This window comes from Eulemur rufifrons, chromosome 19 (assembly GCF_041146395.1).
Source record: "Eulemur rufifrons isolate Redbay chromosome 19, OSU_ERuf_1, whole genome shotgun sequence".
NCBI classification, from domain to species: domain Eukaryota; kingdom Metazoa; phylum Chordata; class Mammalia; order Primates; family Lemuridae; genus Eulemur; species Eulemur rufifrons.
The window spans coordinates 45,413,976-45,437,094 of NC_091001.1; the positions used below are offsets into that span (position 1 = coordinate 45,413,976).

At 43.2% G+C, this 23,119-nt stretch overlaps 1 protein-coding gene across 1 annotated transcript in view; it reads left to right on the forward strand.

The window, feature by feature from the left end:
• MERTK (MER proto-oncogene, tyrosine kinase) overlaps nucleotides 1–23,119 on the forward strand; it is a 104,416-nt gene that overhangs the window by 26,344 nt on the left and 54,953 nt on the right. Inside the window, exons 3-5 of the mRNA XM_069494103.1 lie at nucleotides 7,571–7,671; nucleotides 9,687–9,860; nucleotides 21,640–21,726. Coding sequence (XP_069350204.1) covers nucleotides 7,571–7,671; nucleotides 9,687–9,860; nucleotides 21,640–21,726 — 362 coding nt within the window. The remainder of the gene's footprint in view (nucleotides 1–7,570; nucleotides 7,672–9,686; nucleotides 9,861–21,639; nucleotides 21,727–23,119) is intronic.

Here is a 23,119-nt window from a genome sequence, read left to right on the forward strand (position 1 = left end):
GGGTGTATATGTGTGTGTGTGTGTGTGTGTGTGTGCGCGCGCGCACGCGTGTGTGTGTGTGTGTGTGTGTGTGTGTATGTGTATTTTAAAATTATTTTAGTAGTATTAATAATATATGTGTTAAAAACTTGTAAAATACAGAGTACTTACAAAGAAGGAAACAATGGCCCATAATCCCACAACTGTGAGAAAATTTTTCCAAGCATATATACATTTAATATTCTTGAAATGAAATTAGTCTTTTATTACATAGATGATTCCATAGTCTGTTTCATTCACATTTTCCTATATTATTTAAAGTCTTCAAAATACTTTAAAGGTTCCTATATGTCACTGTAATCTGCTATTGTGAAACAAGCAAATATAGAGGAATGCAAATTAAAATATAAAGGAAAAACAATAACAATTATTTTTCAAATGCTGAGGTTGGAGACCTATACAAGGGAAGAAATAACTGATGTGGTACTTCTAATCCAGATGCCTGTTAAGCTAGGTCATTCCATGCTAATAATTCACTTTTTATTTTGTTTCATTTGGATGTCTGTTATTGTTGATAGAGCCAGGAGTCATCTTTCATTAACAGGTGTAGAAAACACGCAGAGTCTGCTAGCGGCTCGGGGTCTCCCCTTTATGGGACTTGAGTCACTGGCCTGGCCTCCTTGGTGCTCTAAGCAGTAACCCGCCTCATCTGCATCCACTTCAGCTTGTAACTATAGTGCATCCATTCAGCCAGGCCCTGGACACTGCTTGGCCAAGACCTTTCCCTGGCGTCTCCAAAGGAGGGTGTAATTTGTGGGATATAATTAGCTTTAATGTCCAGTTTAGCCTGTAAACAGCCCTCAAGCTTAGGTGAAAATGCTCTCTTGTCAGGTAAAGCACTCCAGAAAGGCAGTAGCCACCACACCGGAAGACTAGGGAGACCAAGTCTCGTACAACAGCTGATGCTCCTGTACACTGGCAGACTTACTTACCGGGAGATCTGTGGTAAAGGGAAAGTATTTGTTGTTTGTTTTCTGTTTAGTCTAGGGGTTCCCACTGCTCTTTAAACTCTGGCAGGGTTCCCGGTGGCTACAGCTGGAAGGATTTTACTTTTTCATTAAATTTTCTTTGTAAAGATACTGAGTGGGTAGTTTGGGCCCCCTGAAATCCTGTGCTCTCCTGGCTCAGAGATGCTGTGTCTGCAGGCCCCCTGCGGGCTCTCCGCTGTGTCCCCACACCAACGCCTGTTGCCAGTTCTTTGTCCTGCTGCTCTTGGTGACAACAAAAGTGGAATCTAGAAAATAGGAGCCCAATTTCTAAGCTGTTACTAACCCCCAGTACCTGACACTCTGTAATGTGCTTCCTTTCAGCTCAGAGCTCCGTGTGCTTGGGTTATCCCTTAGGTCCTGTCGGCACCGTGTGAACTGTGGCAGGTGAAACCAGGAAGCTTGTCAGTGGATCTCTGTATTTCTTTAAATTTTTTTTGTTTTTCATTGTTTTATTTGGTAAAATACATAACATAAAATTCACCTTTTTAAGCTTTTTGAGTGTACAATTCAGTGGCATTAAGTGCATTCACATTGTTGTACCACCGTCACCACCGTCCATTTGTGCAACTTTTTCATCCTCCCGAATTGCAACTCTGTACCATGAAACAATAACTCCCATTCCTCCCTCTCCCCAGCCCCTCGCCCCCACTGCTCTCCTTCCTTTCTCTATGAGTTTGACTACTCTGGATAGCTTATATAGGTACTATCATACAATATTTGTCTTTTTTTTTTTTTTCTTTTAAGAACACTCTAGAGCTGAGCTGCACTGCTATGTATGAGCCATTTCCGAGCAGGCCAGCCCGGTGGTAGTAGGACTGAGGGTCGGAGACACGCTGTGTGTGTGTAGGATGTCCCCAGGCTGACCCAGCCCATGCTGCCCTGGTGTGATGGGCTTTTGCAGCTGCTGGCCCTACAGCTGTGGCCTGGTAGTTCCTGTCTAGACATCCTGGCTGAGTCTGTATCATTTCTTTCATCCTCCCTGATTCAGATGTTTATATTTGAGCAAAATCTGATGAGGTTTTTTTTACCATTTTTTTAAAAGTAGTGTCTACACATGATAAGCATTCCAACTGTTCAAAAATTCTCTTCTCCATTTCAGCCCCAGCCCTCTCCCTATGGGGAGCTGAGGTTACCCATCTCTTGAGTGTCTTTCCAGAGATATTTAATCCATATGCAAGCCTTCGTAGGTTTGTAGGGGTGTGCCAGTCTCTAGTATGGTGTGTTAATCTAATACAGTGTTAGTCATAGCTGTGGTTAAATCGATACTCAGGGTTCACATTTTTTTGCGGCTAAGGAAATTCTGTTTTCAGCTGAGTCATGTAATATACTATAATTATATTTTACTTCTTGTCTTAGTCTGTTTTTGGTTGCTTTATAACAGAATACCTGAAACGAGGTAATTTATGAAGGAATGTATTTCTCACAGTTATAGAGGCTGGGAAGTCCAAGGTTGGGGAGCCCCATCTGGTGAGGGCCTTCTTGCCAGTGGGGACTCTGCACAGGGCATCACATGGCGAGGTCTCTCTTCCTCTTATAAAGCCATCGGTCCCATTCCCATGATAACCCATTCATCCATTAATCCCAGAATTGATTAATCCACTCATGAGGGCAGAGCCCTTATGATCTAATCACCTCTTAAAGGCCCCGCCTCTCCATAGTGCTACACTGGGGATTAAGTTTCAGCCTGAGTTTTGGAGGGAACATTCAAACCATAGCTCTTCTTTATTAGATTTTTTATTTTCCTGAATTTAATAGTTTCCTAAGTATCCATCACTCATTTTTCCCTAAACTCTAAAGGAACATGTGCATCTCCTCTCACAATGATGGAGTTATTAGGACTGATCTTCACCCCTATTCTGGGGTCCCCTCCTCCTCCTGCAGTACAGCTCCTGTTTCCTGGAGCCCAGGTCCTTTTTTTCCTTGTGCTCCTTCTCTTTGGCGTGGAGCCCATCCTCCACTAACTCCCTGGGACTTGCATGTCTGAAAATGCCATTTTTTCCACCCTCACCTTGAGGTAGTTTGGCTAGATACAGAATTAATAGAGGAAAATAATTCCTGTTGTAATTTTGAAGTCATTGATATATTTCCTTTGAATTCCCAGTTGCTCTTGAGAAGGAGGATGCCAGTCCAATTCACTAGCAAGTGACCTGCTTTTCTTCACTTTGTCTTAGAGTTGTAACATTCCCTGATGAAGCCCTTAGTGGATCTTTTCTTTCTATTGTGCTACTTACCCAGGGGTCTGGTTAGGAAAGACCCTTATCTTCACTTCTGGGGTATTTTGCTGATCATCCCTCTCCACCATCTCCTGTCTGTGTTCTCTCTGGAACTCCTCTTGTCAGTTGTTGGTTGCCCCGATTGCTATTCTGAGCTCAAAGCCTTTCCAGCTGAGCCTCCACAGAGACTGAGCCTCCTGTTTCTGGAAGAGACCCAGAGACAGCCACTCCTCCTGTCTCCAGCCCTACCCCACACCCTCTTTCACAGTGAAGCCTTTCCTTGAATGTCTAGAAAGTAACAAGTGGAACAATTTGTGGAAAATCTTTGTTGTGATATAGGTGGCATGGGTCTGGACTTGCTGGCCAATGCAGGTACCTGTCCTCACCGAGTGATTGCTAAGCTCTCCCTGACATGAATGGCTAAAGGCAAAGTTTGATCATGTTCCCTTAGTGCTCTGCATGTTCTATTTCTGTTTCTGGGCTGCATCTTCCTTGCTGGTTGCCTTAAGGTTCTCCTAGACATTTTGTGCAGTCTGATTTCTACAACCCAGGGTGTGCCTGATAGTTTCTCAGGTCTCTGGGGCTCTGCACAGGTATGCTTTACGTCCCTGGGCTGGGTGCAACCCCATCGGGCTGCCTTCCTGGGGCCATGTGCTGCATCCCTCCCTGGCTTTCATTTTCTCTTTGGTCCGTGTACCCTGAGTCCTGATGCAAGCCTGCTGCCACTCTGGGCCTTGAGCCAGAGCCAATCTTCAAAGGCACTGGTCTCCTACCCTGTCCAATCTCATGGTTTACTCTGTCCAGCCCCTGGGCCTTGCCTCAAGAAAATGATGCCTCTTCTATAGTGGACTTGTGGAATATGTCTTCAGAAGCCTTGGTTTTCCTTGGAGCTGCAAAGAAAACTAGAAGACCAGTCAGCTATGCAGAATATTCAGGAACTGCTGAAAGCCAGGGTCACCATTCAGCCAGCATCATTGTCCACAATGGGCTGGGCATCATTCTAGACTCAGGATTCTCTCCCTCTTTCTTTGGCCCTCCCTGTCACCGTGACATCCAAGAAGTTACCAGGGGAGGGTCAGCTAGTCCCTTATTTGGAGATTTTTGACCTGTGAGGTCTCCTTCCAGCTTCTCCTGATGACCTGTCGGCATTGTGACATCCAGCCACCGCCCCAAAGCATGGAAGGATCTGGCCTTTCCTTGACCCATGTCCACCATGTGTTCATCAGGAACATTCCAGAATTCTATTGCTCCTGCACAGGAATGGTGGGGACAGAGTATTCCAAGTCAAAGGGGCACCACTCAGATTTGCACATCAGGAAATGCAATGACAGGGGACAGTAACTGGGCCCCAGAAATAACGAGGTAATATTAACCTGAGCAGCTCTGATCCCCCCAGTTCTGACTGATGCTGTTCTTTTTTTTTCTTTAAAAATATTAAAGGAGTACAAATGTTTTAGGTTACATGAATCATTTTTGTAATGTTTCAGTCTTGGCTATAGGTGTACCCAGTACCCAAATAGTGTTCATAGTACCCATTAGGTTGGTTGTTCCCCTCCCCTTCCCCTCCTCCCCCCGGTTGCTTTCCACTGAGTTTAACTTCCCTCCATGCACTTGTGTGCTCATAAGTTAGTTCCAATAGTGAGTATGTTTGGTGTTTGTTTTTCCATTCTTGCAATACTATACTTAGGAGAATGGTCTCTAGTTCCATCCAGATTGTTCCAAAAGGTATTAATTCATCTTTTTTATGGCTGAGTAGTACTCCATAGTATACATATACCACATTTTATTAATCTACTCATGAAATGATGGGCACTTGAGTTGATTCCACATCTTTGTGATTGTGAATTGTGCTGCAATAAACATTCCAGTGCAGGCGTCTTTTTGGTAAAATGACTTTTCCTTTGGGTAAATACCCGGTAGTGGAATTTCTGGATCGAACGGTAGGTCCACTTTTAGTTCTCTGAGAAATCTTAGGTCCACTTTTAGTTCTCTGAGAAATCTTCATACTATTTTCCATAGAGGCCATGCTAATTTGCAGCCCCACCAACAATGTATAAGTATTCCTTTCTCTCTGTGTCCACACCAGCATCTGTTGTTTTTGGACTTTTTAATGAAAGCTATTCTAATTGGAGTAAGGAGATAGCTCTTGTGGTATTAATCTGCATTTCCCTGACGATTAGTGATGTTGAACATTTTCTCATGTTTCTTGGCTATTTGTCTTTCGTCTTTTGAGAAGCACTTGTTCAGGATGCCCTTCTTGACACATATTTTAGGCACTCTATTTGTCTCAAGCTAATAAGAATCTGCAAAATGGTATTGTTGGGGAGAAGTTGTATTTAAAATATTTAGTGTTTGTTCTGAAAACCATGTATTCAACCTAAAGGAACTGTGTCTCCTGGAGGCCTGGGGGCCTCACTCACTGCTGTGTGTCTGCTCTGGGTGCCGACCAGGCTGTGCTAACTGCTGGCAGCTGCCACCACTGTCTGTGGGGCCCCCGGCCCAGGATTGAGCCACCTCTAACCTTGACAGCTTCCTAGTCTCTTCTAAACCTTAAGCTTCAGCCCTTCACCGGTTGAGGAATGGGTTTTATTTTGCTTGGGGATAAATAAGTTGTACTAGGGAAGCAAGTTGCTAGGAAGGAAGGTGGACCCCTCTTTTTTTTTTTTTTTTTTTTTCCTTTCCTTCCTTCCCCTGGTCTTCTTTGCTGTGTCTAATGAGCAGCGTGCCTTTGGGCCAATAAAGGCATCCTCTGTTGGAGAGCATCTGAGAGTTTTTCAAAATATTCCTCATTCTCTCTCCTATTCTCATCCCTGGCTAAGTGCAAGTTTCATGCATGTTGTGTAATGTCCTGTTTGTAAACACACTGGGAAGGTGGAAAGCAGGACTGTCAGCCTCTTAGAGCCAAGGCTGCCTTCTATAGCAGAGATTTTCTAACAGACAGTGTTCTAACTGTAATATGAGGAATACAAAGGAAAGGTGATTTATAATAAAGTACTGTGAATCTCCACATGTAAATGCTGGGCATGACCACCCCAGGAGAGATCATACAGTACCCACAGACTTGTACCTAGCTGCCTCTCCAAGCACATGGCACACGGCCGCTGCAAATGCAGTGGGGCTGATAGTGATGGACCTTCTGAAATGATGACCGAGGCACTAGAAAGTTCCAAACAAGACCAAGGGATCCCAGCCCTCCATTTTCATCGTAGTTGCAGTCCTGGGGAATTAGATTGATATTAAAACTATACAAAATACTTTGTGTATATGTAAAATGGAATTAGGTTCTAGTCTCAGAAGGTCATTGGGGATATGGAACAGTTGCCCGTGGTCCTTAAAAGCCATGGTGAACTCCAAGTCATTGTGACCGCCAAAAACAACTCCACAAATTTCCAAAATGCCTGGAGGGGCAGTATCCCAATGCAGAGAACCACTGGTGTAGAACCTACCATAGCAAGGTAGGTGACAGGACATGTATTAGTCAGGGTTCTTCTGAGAAACAGAACTGATATGATTATCTATCTATCTCTCTATCATCTATCTATAGAAAGATTTATTTTAAGGAATTAGCTCACATGCTAGAGTGGGCTGACAAATATGAAACCAGCGGGGTGATGGCTGGAGACCCAGGGAAGAATTGTTGCATGGGCCCAGGCACGGTGCCTCACGCCAGTAATCATAACACTCTGGGAGGCCAAGGCAGGAGGATCCCTTGAGCTCAGGAGTTCGGGACGAGCCTGAGCAAGAGCAAGACCCCATCTCTACTAAAAATAGAAAAAAAATTAGCCAGGCAACTAAAAATAGAAAATAATTAGCTGGGCATGGTGGAGCACGCCTGTAGTCCCACCTACCGGGGAGGCCAAGGCAGGAGGATTGGTTGAGCCCAGGAGTTTGAGATTGCTGTGAGCCACACTGATGCCACGGCACTCTAGCCCAGGCAACAGAGTGAGACTCTGTCTCAAAAAAAAAAATAATTGATGTTGCAGTCTTGAGTCCTAAGGCAGTTTGGAGGGGGACTTCCCTCTTCCTCAAGGGACCTCAATTTTTTCTTACTTGGCCTTCGCTGGTTGGATGAGGCCCCTCCACATTGTTAGGAGTGATCTGCTTTACTCAAAGGTTGCTGATTTAAATGTTAGTAACATCTGCAAAATACCTTTACAGCAACATCCAGATTAATGTTTGCCCAAACAACGGGGAACCATAGCCTAGCCACATTGACACATAAAATTAACCATCACAGCATATGACAAAGAAGATGAAGAATTTTCTGTTCCTATAATTGAGACTCAAAGGGTAGTCACTGTAAATATCTTTATGTGTTTTTCTTTGAAGCATAACCAGTGTGCAGCGTTCAGACAATGGGTCATATATCTGTAAGATGAAAATCAATAATGAAGAGATCGTGTCTGACCCCATCTACATCGAGGTACAAGGTAAGTCCAGAGCCCAGAGAGTCCCACTGTCAGACAGCTGCTTAATTTAAAGACTGCATTAAATGTTTTGTGTATAATATTCTAGAGTTTGGCCTGCCCATTTAGACCTCTGTATGCAAACCTTGCAAATCCACCAACACTGAAATTTTATAAGGCAGTCCTCTTTGTAGACTATAGGTAATAATAAAATGAATTCTGTTCTTAAAGTTTGACCTCTATCCTAGTTACTAGAGATGAGATAAAAAGAGATTATAGACTTCCTTATCCACTGGTTGTTTTACAATAAAAATAAGCTGAAGACTTTAGGAAGTAAAATGCATTTTTTTTTTTAAATCCAGTTGTCAGTGCTGGTACCAGATACCACTCACCTGGCCAAGTGACTATTGGCTTATTGTTCAGCATCTTTTCCTGTTTTGCATATGCAGATGGTGAAACACTGTGGGGTGAGTGGTTTTCCTGGACTGAGTCAACAGCTCAGCTGGAGACTCCTTTTGGGTGCTAGGATCAGGTGCATGGAATTCAGAGAAATTCTATGACATCACATGAGGGTCAGTCGGGGTGAGGAGTGAAACATCAGGCTAGGAAAAGGCAATCTCTGCCCTTGAGGAACTTGAACTCTAATGGGGAACGTGAACTGATGCACAAGTGAACCAGGCTCGGTGAGCCCAGGTCCTGAGCCTCGTGCCCTGGGTCAGGAGGTTTGCATGCTCGTTCTGCAATGGCAGGGCCTATCCAGGAAGGCTGCAAGGAGGAGCACCTTTATTATCACCCCAAGTGGTCGCTCCCCACTCCCCCGGGGGGCTGCCCTCCAGGGCCTCTGCATCCTTGCTCTCTGAGGCTTCTCTGTTAGCAGAGACATCCGATCACCTCTCTTTCCTACTTTCTCTTGAAACTCAACCAGGAACATCTCCCACTAAAAGTCTCCTCTGCTACCCATTCTTTTGTGAACCTCAGCTTGTTACCCACTAACCCAGAGGGAGGCCTGAGGGAGGGAGGAGGGAGGGAAGAAGGAGGAGTGCATAGGGGAGGCAGAGAAGGGGAAGAGACAGGGAGCGAGGCCCCTCAGAGGAGGCTCTTTTAGACCTTACAGCACGTGTCTCAGGGTTATGTCAGCACATGATCCTCTCAGCATCGGCCAGAGAGGATTTCCTACATTTGCTGCTAATCTGGGGAAAATATTTACAGGACATTTTACTTGTCAGAAAACTGCCCAGGGCAGGAACACATTAAGTCCAAACAGAGTTTTGGAAAACCTCAAAGCAGGAAGAAACAATCGCATTTCACATAACTGCCACATTTCACATAACTGCCGTATCATTCCTGTTTGAACCAGATCTGTGAGTTCCCAATCCCAGAAGAACACAATTAGCTTGACTTGTTACATTTTTGGCACATGCCCCCATGAAGTACTGACTGGCTTTCTCCGAGATATTCCTAAACTACTTTATGGCCTTGATTTTGGAATTACAATAGGAGATTTTAGGATTGTAACTGTGTAACTGTATTTATACTGTTTTCATGAGAATGTGCTTTGAAAAATGTCCAGCCCAACACAAGTATACAGATTTTAAAATTTACCATCACTCGTTTGAAAGTCACACATGCAATAGATTGCCTCATACCATGGGCAGACTTATTACGTGGCTTTATTTTTACTCCATGTTTTTTTTTTAGTAAGAAATACTAAAAACCTGCCAACCAGTCCCAGGAGTTTGAGCAACACCTCATTTAAGAACTGTTTGTGGCCTCCCTTCTAGTAAAACCAGTTCTGCATCACCATTCACAACCCCTTTGGGAAAGTGTCTAGAAAGCCTTAAGGTAGACTGGTGGGAATGGGGCTCTGTGCTTTGTCTTGCCCAGCTTTAAGGAGGCAAAAACTGGCCATTTCAGACCTGAGGTAGTTAGTACACAAACAAATCTCCTTTTGCTAAGTTCTAGTTCAGTTTCCATTCTCCTTAGGGCTCTGCCTCTGCTTAGGATCTGAAACATTCTTTTCTTTAATGCTTTCTCTGCAGGACTTCCTCACTTTACTAAGCAGCCAGAGAGCATGAATGTCACCAGAAACACAGCCTTCAACCTCACCTGTCAGGCTGTGGGCCCACCTGAGCCGGTCAACATTTTCTGGGTTCAAAACAGCAGCCGTGTTAACGAACAGCCTGAAAAATCACCCTCTGTTCTAACTGTTCCTGGTAAGTCCAAGCAATGTGCTTATTTATTTATTTATTCTCTAATAGCGGAAGGGATGGGAAGTTTGGTGACCCCCTGCTGCGCACCACTAGCGGGCCGGTGGAGAAGGATGAAAATGCAGGCACAGCAGCGGAGGTTATGGGACTAGGTAGAACGGAAGGTAGGTAGGAATCACAGGTGTGAGGCTTCACAGACCAGGGTTTGGAAGTGGCTGAGGGCCCTCCGAGGGTGTGCTTGGTGAAGTTGGGGAAGTGGCCAGAAGCCCTAGCCCCGGCAGCGGGAGCCCTGCTCGCTTCCCCATTGCAGCTATGGGGGTCTTGTGCTTAGGGAACCACCTCAGTGGGTTTGACAGCAAGAAAGTGGGTTGGTCACACGGAGCTGTTGCAGGAAGTTGGTGAGTCCTCGTAGGATTGTAACTAAATGGGCATTCTATGGTCTTCTTGATTTCCATCCAAGCAAGAGTGCCCTGACTTCGGTCCCCCGTACCCCTGACAATGCCCTTGTTAACACCATGGACGTTTCCTGTGCCCCTAAAGCCAGTGGGCTCCCCTGTGGCTCCTCTGATTGCATCTTTAAGCAACATCTGGCAAGGCACGACACTCCCTCCCTTCATCCTTTCTCCATGCATTCAGCAAATGTTTTAGGAGGCACTTCTGTATGACTGAGGCTGTTCCAGGCCCTCAGACATTGCAGTGAACTTGGAAACACTGCCCTGGCTTTCTTCCCTAATCATGGCTCCTCCTTTGGTGCTAACAGGAGTTCTGAATGGTGAGGTGTCCCAGGGCTCAGTCCTGGGCCCCCTTCTTTTCACTTTGAGAAGCTCCCTGCTGAGAATGGCAACTGTGTGATGATGACCTCGACCTTTACCTTTACGTCTCCAGCCCAGACCTTTCTCCCCAGCCTCAGGCTCACGTATCCAGCTGCCTCCTTGGCATTTCCACGTGCTGGGTGTGTAGGCTTCTTAAAATGAAATTCTTGATTTCCACCCCAGACTTGTTTCATTCCAGAATTCCCCATCTTAGTGAATGATAACACCATCTGCCCATCCTTCCTTTTTCTCGTTTTTCATATTGAATGCATCAGCAGTTCTGTCAGTTCTGCTTCTACAATGGTCTGAAATCTGTCTTTTCTCCTTCTCTGCTGCTGGCACTCTGGTCTGTGTCACTGCCAACTCTTGCCAACACCACTGCAGTAGCTTCCTGACTGGTCTCCCTGCTCCCAGCCTTGTCCCTACTCCCATCCACCCTCCTCAGCAGCAGATGACATCACCTGCCTGCTGAAAACCCTTCAGTAGCTCTGGGTTGTCTTAGACTGCTACCCAGAGTCCTTCCTGCCCTTTCCCCTAGGGGCCACATGCTCTGGCCCCTACCCAACTCGCCAGCCCAACGCCATCCCACTTTCTCCTCCCTGCTCATTGAGTACCACAGTGATTGTCTTTCATTTCCCCTGACACCTGGTGTTTCTTTCTGCCTCCGGACCTTTGCACTATCTCTTCTATCTGCCTGCAATGTTTTTCCATCTGTTTCTGGTCCCATGACACAACTCAACTATCACATCTTCAGAGAGGCCTTCCCTGACCACCCCTCTGTTGACTGCCAATCACATGTTCTTGTCTACTCTCTCCATTGTACTTGTCGCTATCTGTATTTACCCTGTTATTTGTGTGACCTCCTTGTCTGTCTGAGAGAATGTATGCTTAGTAAGGACAAGGACTTTGTCTTTCCCGTTCACTGCTGCGCTCCCTTGACTCATAGTAGTACTCAGTCAATATTTACAGCCAGAGTGAGTCAGCAAGTAAATGCCAGCCCCTAGCGATTGTCTCTGAATCACTTTTCTAACCCCTGACTTCAGGAGGAATGTTAGAATGTTCTCTGCCTTCATCTGAATTTTCTTTGATTTTTCTCCAAGGAGTTGATAATTAAGTAACTTCTTGGTTCAAAATAAATTTTAGAAAATATACTCTACCCTTTCTAGGATGATTACTCTGAACTCCCATAGAGAAAGACTTTTCTTCATTGAGTAAAATTTGACATACACTTAAATGCATAGAACTTAGTTGTGCAACTTAGTGAGTTTTCATAAGTGTAGACACACACGTAACCACCACCTCAGTCAAGATGTAGAACATTGCTATCCGCTCAGAAAGTCCCTGTGGGGCCCTTCCAGTTTTTACCACCTCCCAACACTATTCTAATATCTACCATCACAGATTAATTTGCCTGTTCTTGAACTTCAAAAAATGGAATACAAAGTGTATACTTTTTTGCATCAGCCTTCTTTTACTCAACATGCTTTTGAGATTCATCCATGTTGTTTTGTGCATCAGTAGTGCTTTATTTTTTATTGCTGATATAATGCTCTGTCGTATGAATGCGTTAATTTTATTTATCCATTTAGTGAATATTCGGGATATTTATGGTTGTTGGCTATTATGAATAAAGTAGCTATGGATATTTGCATACAAGAGTTTTAGGGGACATATATTTTTATTTTGTCCTGGATAAATACCTAGGAGAGTGGTGGCGCATGCCTGTAGTCCCAGCTACTCAAGAGGCTGAGGCGGAAGGATCGCTTGAGCCCAGGAATTTGAGGTTGCAGTGAGCAATGATGACACCACTGTACTCTAGCCCCAGCAAAGGAGCAAGACCCTGTCAAAAAAAAAAAAAAAGAAAGAAAGAAAGAAAGAGAAAGAGAAAGAAAACCTAGGAGAGGAATTGCTAGGTCTTATGGTAGGTGTATGCTTAACTTTTAAAGAAACCACTTAACTATTTTCCAAAGTGATTGTACCATGTTATATTCCCAGCAATAGTGAACGAGAGTTCCAGTTGCTCCATCCACATCCTTGCCAACATTTGATATTGTCAATCTTTTTAATTTTAAATATTCCAGTGCATATGAAATCGTATATTAATATGGTTTTAATTTGTGTTTCATTTCTGTGATGCCTAATTTTAGATTAGATTTAGAAAAGATTTTAGTGTCTTTTTCATGTGCTTATTAACCAATCATATATATTTTTTGGTATATATTTGTGTATGTGTGTGTGTGTATATATATATCATGATGTTTTAAATCCATTTTTCTGTTTGTGGACACTTAAGTTATTCTTTGTCTCGGCTATTATAAATAATGCTGCAATGAATGTGGGAGTACAGATATCTTTTCAAAATACTGATTTTATTCCCTTTGGATATATGCTCAGTATAGAGATTGCTGTATGATATGGTGGTTGTATTTTTAATTATTTGAAGAACCTCTATACTGTTCCTTAATGGCTGTACCAAAATACATTCCCACCAACAGTGTGCCAATAAATAGCATATTTGACTTCATTTCCCAATTGTTTGCTTTTAGTATATAAAAAATAAAAAAATTTTTGTATGTTGTATAGAAATAAGGACAAAAATCTGTCCATCTCTGTTCATCTAGAACTTTTCCTTTTCTGTATGTTTTCTCTGAAATTGGAAGTGTGCTTTTGTGATAAATTCCGCAAATTCTTTTTTTTTTTTTTTTCTGAGACAGAGTCTCCCTCTGTTGCCCAGGCTAGAGTGCTGCAAATTCTTTTAATACCCAAGGCTATAATTTGTCTCAGTTTGGAAATCTGATTTATTTCTAAATGGTTAGGTGCACCCTTACAACTGCCACCTATTTTGGATCTCAAGTTCTTTATAAGTTAATTTTAATTTCTTTAACTTTTTTTTTTTTTTTTGAGACAGAGTCTTGCTCTGTGGCCCCAGGTAAAGTGCAGTGGTGTCATCATAGCTCACTGCAACCTCAAACTCCTGGGCTCAAGCGATCTTCCTGCCTCAGCCTCCCGAGTAGCTAGGATTATAGGTTCGCACCACCACACCACCACGCCCGGTGCCTAGCCTACTTCCCATCTGTCAGAACACCTGATTTACCCCTCAGCCTATTTCCATGGGACCAGGGGGCCTCTTAAAGGCAGGAACTGAAGCTTTTTTTGGCCACATCTTTAGGGTCTGGTTCAGTGCCTGGTATGTGGTAGTTGTAGAAAGGACCAGTAGGAGAGTGCCCGCTGTAGCATTTACTACGTGCTTCCAAATGTGGGTGTACATGAGGAATTCACTTTCCACCAGGGACCACCATGTGCCGAAAACTAAATGATAATGGAAATTCTTGGCTGGGCTTGGTGGCTCACACCTGCAGTCTTAGCACTCTGGGAGGCCAAAGTGAGAGGATTGCTTGAACTCAGGAGTTAGAGATCAGCCTGAGCAAGAGGGAGACCCCATCTCTACTAAAAATAGCCAGGCTTGGTGGCACTCTCCAGTAGTCCCAGCTACTTGGAAGGCTGAGGCAAGAGGATCGCTTGAGCCCAGGAGTTTGAGGTTACAGTGAGCTGTGATGATGCCACTGCACTCTAGCCAGGCGACAGAGTCTGACTCTGTCCCCCTCCAAAAAAATTCTCCTTAACATTTCATAGGTATCTTGTCAGATTCACCAGCTTCTCTAGAGTGTTCAGAGTAGAGACAAATGTGTCTGTAAATGAAGAACTCATTTAAACTGCTGAGTTGAAATTCTACACCTAGTTTCTAAATGAATATACAGTATACTGCATTGCTCAAGCAGTTTTCCTATTTGTGAAGGGTTTGAACAGCAGGGCTGCTGACTTAGTGTTCTTAGTGCCAGTGTTTATGAAATGCCTTTTTGATAGGAGAGATGGTGTAGCTGGTGCTGTACAGTGAAGTGAAGGCCTCGGGATGTAATCACACATTCAAGCCAGAAACCTGGAACTTATCCAGATTCTTCTCCCTTGCCCGTCCAACAGTCAGTCACCAAGATCTGTACATTATTTTCAAATGTCAGTTGTGCTCATTTCTTCCTCTGCACTTCCATGGCCACGGCCTTAATTCAGGCTTTGCTGATTCATGGCCAGGACCTTTGCTGTCACCTCCTAACTATGGTCCCAGATTTCTCCCCCTAACCCCTTCTCACCTACACGGTAAGTCATTCTCCACCTCATCAGTAGAGAGGTTCTTCTGAAATATAGAGCTTATCATTCCTGGCATGATTCTCCTGTACATACATGTTAAAATCTACCCTTTTACCCTGAAGTCTAAGACACATGGGATTCCTGCTTACCCTTCCCAGGGTCGCCTCCTGCCTGACCTGCTTGGGAGCCCTAATGAGCTTCTGGCAGGTCCTTGAGTGCTCTGTGTCTTCTTGCCAGGCTGCTGTTTCCCCTTGTTTATCGAGTAAAGCCCTGTTCATCTTCTGACACTCAGCTCATGGCTTTTCTTGGAAAACTTTCCTGGTTGCCCCCTTGTCTATGTAGTCACAACACCTCTTCCCTAACTCCTGTACCTCCCCATCACATTGCAGCCTAACCATCTGCTTGTCTGGCCTCCAATCAGGTGGATAGTATGTATGAATTATTAATCAGGTTAGCACCATCACCCAGCACAGGGTCTGGCACATGAGCACCACATGAATGAATGAATGAATGAACTAATGAACAAATGAGTGAATTACAAACAGTCCCCAAGTCTTAGATCCCTTCACTGGGACAAAGGGACATAGTGATAATGAAGTAAAATTATCTTTGCATTTAAACTCTTTGTCATCTCTTTTCTCATTTATATCTCTAGCCAGTTCTGTGAAATTAATAGAACAGGATTTGGATATCCATTTCGATATCCATTTTGCAGACCCTTATTTGCAGGGCTTAAATAAGTCCAGGGATGAGGGGCGTAGGGCCCAGGGTGCTGACCGTAGGGGTTGTGCTGGGCTTATGGGGGCTGCTATCAAGTCACCTACTTGCTGACTGCTCCTAAGCATCTGAGTTTTGTAACCTTAAAAAGAACTACAGGCCGGGCGCAGTGGCTCACGCCTGTAATCCTAGCACTCTGGGAGGCCGAGGTGGGTGGATCGCTCAAGGTCAGGAGTTCGAGACCAGCCTGAGCAAGAGCGAGACCCCGTCTCTACTAAAAATAGAAAGAAATTATCTGGCCAACTAAAATATATATAGAAAAAAATTAGCCGGGCATGGTGGCGCATGCCTGTAGTCCCAGCTACTCGGGAGGCTGAAGCAGTAGGATTGCTTAAGCCCAGGAGTTTGAGGTTGCTGTGAGCTAGGCTGACGCCACGGCACTCACTCTAGCCTGGGCAACAAAGCAAGACTCTGTCTCAAAAAAAAAAAAAAGAACTACATAAAAATTTATTCTTAGTTAAATCTGTTTTTAATTCTGAGGAAGCTTTAGTTTGATACCTAAGGCCCTGCCAGTAGTTCATGTCTGGCGAACTAGGTGCTGAGGCCATTCTACCCTGAGATGCCTTTCGGGGGGCTTCGTGCAGCTGCCCCTCGCATGCTGGTGTAAGCAGCGAGTGTTCGCAGGGAGACGCTGTTCTATCTTGAAATGCACCTCGAAGTAAACTTTTCCGATCCCTTCTACGGAGGGAATGCTAAGTAGGGAAGTGGTTTCAATAGCCGATTGTTTGGACTGCTTTGAGCAAGCATATTTATGAACAGGAAGGTCATATGCTTATTCCCTCTTGATACAAGTTTTTATTTTTGCCTCTGTGATGTAAGAGCTTTCTTTGAGAGACATGAGCAAAGAAGTACTTTGTCTAAAAGACATTATTCTGAGTGAACAAAGCCAATCTCAAAGGTTAAATACTCTATGATTCCATTTAGATAATATTCTTAAAGAGACAAAATTATAGTAATGGAGAACACATCAGTTCTTTCCGGAGCTTAGGTTTGGGGATAGGATGTTCCAGCATGAGGGAGCGTCTTCTGGTGATGGAACAGTCCTGTGGCCACAAATCTGTACCCGTGATAAAATTGCATAGAACTACGTACTCCTTCTCCCTCCCCCAAATAAAACAAAAACTGGTAGATCTGAATAAGGTCTCTGTTTAGTTAATCATATTGTACCAAAGTCACTTTCCTGGGTTTAATCATTACACTGTGATTATGTAAGATCTTATTGGGTGGAGGGTGCACAGGAACTCTGTGCTATTTTTGCAACTTCTTGTGAATCTAAAATTATTTCAAAATAGAAAGTTTTTTTTTTTTTTTAAAGAAGCACTTTGTCATGGGCAAAATCAAATCCCAAAATAAAGAACAGAACTGCAAAGAGCGTTTGCTGCATGGTGCTTAATGGTTAGTGGTTAAGATCTCTAGCTTTGCATATAGACTGATGCCACTTTACTGTTGTGTGTCCCGGGGCAAGTTACTCTTGTTTATGTAAAATAGGGATAACAACAGTGTCTGCCTCAGAAAACATTTGTGAGGATTCAGTGAGACAATGACTGTAAAGCCCTTGATATAGGAACAGCCTATAGGAATGATCAAAATGCTACCTGTTATAAATTTTTTGCATTGTTATTTTTATATGCAATAGTTATTAACGCACTGTCAATTTTGAGCTGCCTTTCTGTTAACAATGGCGGACTTGTGTTCATCTTCCTGGTTTTTATTTTTAATACTCATTTTAAATTTAAATCCATGTCTAGAAAACAGCTAAGCTAGCTTTTGTTTTAGTTGGATATACTACTAGTAATATTCTTGTAATAACAGTAACAATAATAACTGGAATGTATACAAATCAGTTCATAATGCTCATAGTGTGTTCTCTAAACATTTACTTTGAATCTCATAGCAAGCTGTGATAGTTTGGCATTTTTTAATATCTATTTTATACATCAGGAGGAAATCTGGAGCTATCGAATACTAAGAGACCTGCTTTCTTAAGGTCTATTCTCTGCACGGAAGCTGGAGCAATCGTGATAAAACACAAGTCAGACCATGTCAGTCCTCTGCACAAAGCACCAGGTCTCCCGCCCCACTCAGAGGAAAAGGCAAAGGCCTCTCCCACCTGTTCACCCTGCCTGGAACCTTCCCAGCCTCCCTAGAATCAATTTGTCCCATTCCCTGACCCCAAGTATTTCCTCACAGGCCGTTTCTCAAGGAGTTACCTCTGACCTCTCCCCCCACTTAAAATTACAGCCTGCGTCCCTGCCCAACCCTGACTTTCTGATCTTCTATTTTCCCATAGTATTTATTACCTTCAACTACAGCATTCAGCTGACTTATTTATCAAGGTTATCATTTATTGCTCATTTCCTTCCATGAAAATGTGAGCTCCGTAAGGGCAGCGATCTTTGTTTTATTCATGGATATATCCCAAGTTCCTGGGAAAATGTCTGGCACATAGTAAGAACTCAGTAAACATTTGTTGAGTGAATGAATGCAGGGCAGATAAGGAGTTCTAAGGTAATATACTACTTCATTTATGCAGCGGGTTCTTTATTTGTTGCCTCTTTTGGTAGAAAGATGGACGCTAGGAAAAAATAAAAGAAGGGACAGGATTGTTTATCTAGTTAATTTGCAGGATTGCTTAATCCAGAACTCAAAGAATTAGCTTAACTGTGCTCTTAAAAGTTGCTTCCTCAGCGATTCCTATCGTCCTTCCCTCAAGGAAATGTCCTGTTACTGAAATGTCCCTTAAAAATATCTTTCAGGCCAGTGTCATAGGCAATCTTTTTTTCTAGCCAGTGGGGGTACCAAGCAGGAGGGGCGCGAACCGTCTTACTAGAATTAGGTGAAAAGTAGAACTCACCGTAGGGAGAACGGCCACTGGGAGAGAAAGCGGACTCAGCAGCATAGGAGGCTGTGGGGATAGAGTGGGTGGGAGGGTGGAGACTTAAGGGGGCAGATGATTTTTCTCCCTGGAAAGCCACAAGGGTTGGGCTATAAAACGTCAAGGTCTATTCCAGTCTGGTGGTTCCTGTTCATGCACAGAAGGAGAATAGGGGAGTGAGAGGGAGCTGTTTTTCCCTAGTGCACACTCGTTGCTATACTCAATCCAGGCTTATAAATGAGTCTCTAGCTGGAAAGCTAGTGCCATTAAACAAAAAAAGTTTAACTGAACAAATTAAGTAAAGAAGACTATATTCGGGCTTAAGTGCCGTCTGTTTTTGGAGAATGTTAACGTTTTATAGCCCAACCCTTGTGGCTTTCCAGGGAGAAAAATCATCCGCCCCCTTAAGTCTCCACCCTCCCACCCACTCTATCCCCACAGCCTCCTATGCTGCTGAGTCCGCTTTCTCTCCCAGTGGCCGTTCTCCCTACGGTGAGTTCTACTTTTCACCTAATTCTAGTAAGACGGTTCGCGCCCCTCCCCCTTTGAACCAGTTTCCACTTCTCTCTGCTGGCATCTCTTTGGCCTGTGGGTACAGGCCCGCTGACCGCCTGGAGAACTGCTGTGGTAGATGGTTCGGCTACTGCAAGGCAATTCTGACTTGGTATGAATGTCTCGTGCGAGGACATTTGCTATAGATTGTTTTCCTGGCCCTCTGTACACTTTGAAAAGAAACACACAGAGGAAAAACGACTTCCTGCTTGACCTAAAGTCATGTCCCGTGATGTCCAGTTTCACTTTCAGCACTGATAACACAGGACTGAAGACCAGGGGCCCCGCATTGTCCTGCTGGAGGACCTATAACTGGATGATGGATCTCAGTGACATAAACCCCCTGTTTTACCCTAGAGCCGGCTCTTCCCCCATGACCAGTTTGGAATGTGATTTTTTTAGTTTGTAGTTAGAAGAAAATTCTCAGGGGAAGTAGAAAAGTCATGATGGAAAACTCCTAGATGTGGGAGAAGAGTCGTTTCAATGGGTGATGTTGGTGCCAAGATATTCAGAGAACTTCAAATGACATTCTTTGGAACTGTTTGAATTATGAAGAATTTTATAATGCAAACCTCGAAATGTGTGAGAGGCTACATATAATTTTTCAAAATTCTTTGGGAGGAATACACGCAAAAGATGTGAAGACTCCTGAGGCGCGGTGTTCTCAGGTGTCCTTTTATAGATGTGGGCGGTAGGTTTGAGATAAATATTCCCCTTCAGTGAAATAAATATTCTCTACGTCACCACACAAACCAGTAGCAGTGTCATCTCTCACTGGAAAGGAGGTGAGGAAAACATGAAAAGAGATGGCCCTTACTCAGAATTTTAGTTTCTTAGCACTTTTAAATTGTCGAGAGATTTAATTAAGCAGTGTAATTGAGGTTTTCTCCAGTCTGAGGGAAGTACTCCTCATGCCGGAAAATTAAAATACTGTGAAGTATCTGTCAGATTCTCGGCATAATGTCATGTTGAAGATGTTTGAAATTACAAATATCAGATGGGAAATTTCCTGCACATGTAGATGGATAGAATAAAACAAAATAAGCTTTTAAGGTAAGAAGCAAATGGCACTATTTTCCACAATTTTATCTTTCTCCAGTTTATGAAGATAGTGCTGTGTGCCAGATGATACTACTGTGTGCCAGATGTGTGCCACAGATATAGAAGTTTCCAGATTCAACTAAAGAGTATCTACTGTATATAGCTGTACTTTAATTTATTTATTTAATTTTTAATTTTAATTTTTCTAGAGACAGGGTCTCACTCTGTCGTCCAAGCTGACAGTGTCTCAAACTTTCCTTGTTTTTAACAACCTTGACAGTTTTGAGGCATTACCGGTCAGGCATCTTGCAGAATGCCCCCAAATTTGGATCTGACTGGTGTTTTTCTCATGATTAGACTGGGGTTTTATGTTGTGGGGAGGAAGACCGTGGAGGGGAAGTGCCATTTTCATCACATCTTATCAAGGGTGCGTTCTATCGACATGGCTTGTCACTGTTGGTGTGAACCCTGATCATCTGGCGGAGGTAGTGTTTGTCAACGTCTCTACTCAAGTTTTCCTTTTTCCCCTTTCCATACTGTACTTGTTGGAAGGAAGTCATTATGTGCAGCCCGCCTAAGTAGGGAATTACGCTCTACCTCGAGGGTGGAGTATCCACATAAACTATTTGGAATTCTTCTGCATGGGAGATTTGTCTATTTTCTTCTTTTTATTTAATCATTATTTACATCAGTATAGACCCATAGATATTTATTTTATACTTTGTGTTATAATTCAGTGCAACTTTATTTTCTTGCTCAAATTGTTCCAGCTTTGGCCACTAGGGAGTTAGTTCCTATATCTCTTTGACACACACCATCATTGTGTGTTTGTATGCATTGCATGTTGTGTTTGTGTCATATTTCACCCCAGGCTCATCTTCTATATTTCCTGCCCCAATCTGAGAATCAGCCATTTCTCCAGGGAGCTCTGGTTCCTTTTACTGGAGAATGGTATTAGAAACCAAGATCTGGGTAACCTCTCTTCCTTTCTGTTTAAAACTAATAAATATATATATTTTTTATTTTTAAGATATCTTCAAACCTCTGAAATGATAGAACTTTTCACTTAGCACTAGTGGCTTCTCTTCAATTAGTTATAATACCTTGCTTTATAATAGTTTCTTGTGAATTGACCAGTTTTTACTATTAAGAAAGGATTCATCCTGCTATTTATGTAGCCTGCTATTTCTGGTATTCTGAAATGTTTATAGCATAATGACACAGTATGTACTCAGCGGGCCAAGTAACAGGATTGGGTAAGCTTCAGAACTCACTTTCCTTGATATTGGGGCCAGCAATTTTAAAAGTCTAAATGATAATGTTTTATTACCTAACATCACACCGTTCAGGATGTGAATAAATGAAAACAGCTGCCTTTAGGGCCCATGGCTATCTTGCTCCTCAGGATCTGGGATTTATTCCTAGGTTTGTTTTTCTAGAGCTAACATACCTTTGAAGTTTAGTTTGCTCTTATGACTCGAAGCAATTAGCCAGGAAATACAAGAACGCTAAGACAACCGTGGGGTTCTGGTGGACAGCCGCCCGTTTGTCTGCTGCTGGTCTCACAGATCTCCTTCCCTTCCAGGTCTGACGGAGATGGCGGTCTTCAGTTGTGAGGCCCACAATGACAAAGGGCTGACCGTGTCCAAGGGCGTGCAGGTCAACATCAAAGGTAAGCGGCAAGGCCAGTGTTCTTGTGTGTTCTGGGAGCTGTGGGAGCGCAGCGTGAGCTCTGTGCACAGCTGCCCGGGTTCGAGTCCAGGCTTTCCTGCCGACAGTCTTTGTGACCCTGGACAAGTCACTTCACGTATTTGGTTTCAGTGTTCCCCTCTAAAAAATGAGGATAATTACAGAACGTACTTGTTGTTGAGGTTTAGTGATATAAATGCAAGTGAAAGCACTCACAACAGTGCCTGGCACATAAGTCTTTGATAAACATTCACTAGCTTAGTTCTGCTTAGTCCAATAAGAAAATAAGCTACCCTGGATCGTATTAACTCCAATTTTCACTTTTCCCTCTTCCACCCTGAACTAGTCCTCATTAACTCTGAAGAGCCCTGGAGACGGGGTGGCTTGGGGCATGATCTAGGGAATGGGCCCTGTCCTTTCCAGGCCAGCTGGGCCTGACACCAGTCTCTGCCAGCTACTGACTCAGAGGGAGCAGCGGAGAACAGGTCAGAGTGACTCTTCCGGAGCCCAGTGCTCCTATCCCTCTATCTCCTGATCTCCCTCTTCCTCTTGCTTCCTCTGAGCTAGGATTTCACTACGGCTGTGCGCTGTGCCTGCGTGGCAGTGAATTACATACAATAACAGAATTAAAGGCACGTGCTTGAAGGTCCCCCAGCTGAGTGGAGACATTCCAATCCTTCTGTGGGATCCACAGTGTTCAAACCTGAAATTTGGAAAAAAGAGAAAACCCACAAGTAAATTCTGTCTTTTTTACCTCTTTTTAAATCATCTTCATTATTCTCTCATAGAAATTCAAGCAAATTTTGTTTTAGTATTTGATCTTAATTTGGATATTGAGAAGTAGATATTGCTCTCATATTGCTTTTATCTTATCCTTGGGAAAACAATGCCAGGAAAAAGCAGGATGTATTTAATAATGAGTTAAAGGTTGGGTATATACAGAAGGGGATTCAAAATTACAAAAATGTTATACTCAAAAAAGTGACTGTTTTTAGTTTCAGCAAATGAACTGGATGAAGGCTATGAATGGGCATTTTCTAAATGTTCACCGGAATAAGAAAATTAGCAAACTAAAAGTTATTACTGGAGGAAGTGTATAACTTCCTTCCTTCATTACAAATCCCATTATTACAATTTTCAAAAGATATGTTGGGAATTTCAGAAATTCATGAGTGGGTGTAAATTTGTAAAGATATTTTCATAAAGTATAAACTTCTTAAAGTTTAAAAATGTACAAAATGAGAAGCACTTCTGTAAGTTCCTCCTTCACACAGAATCTCAGCTAAGGTTTTATTTTATTAAATCCTATTTCCAAAACTTACGTTTTTGAAGCCATTTATTGTAAAATTTTAATTTATGCCAAAGCAACCAAGAAA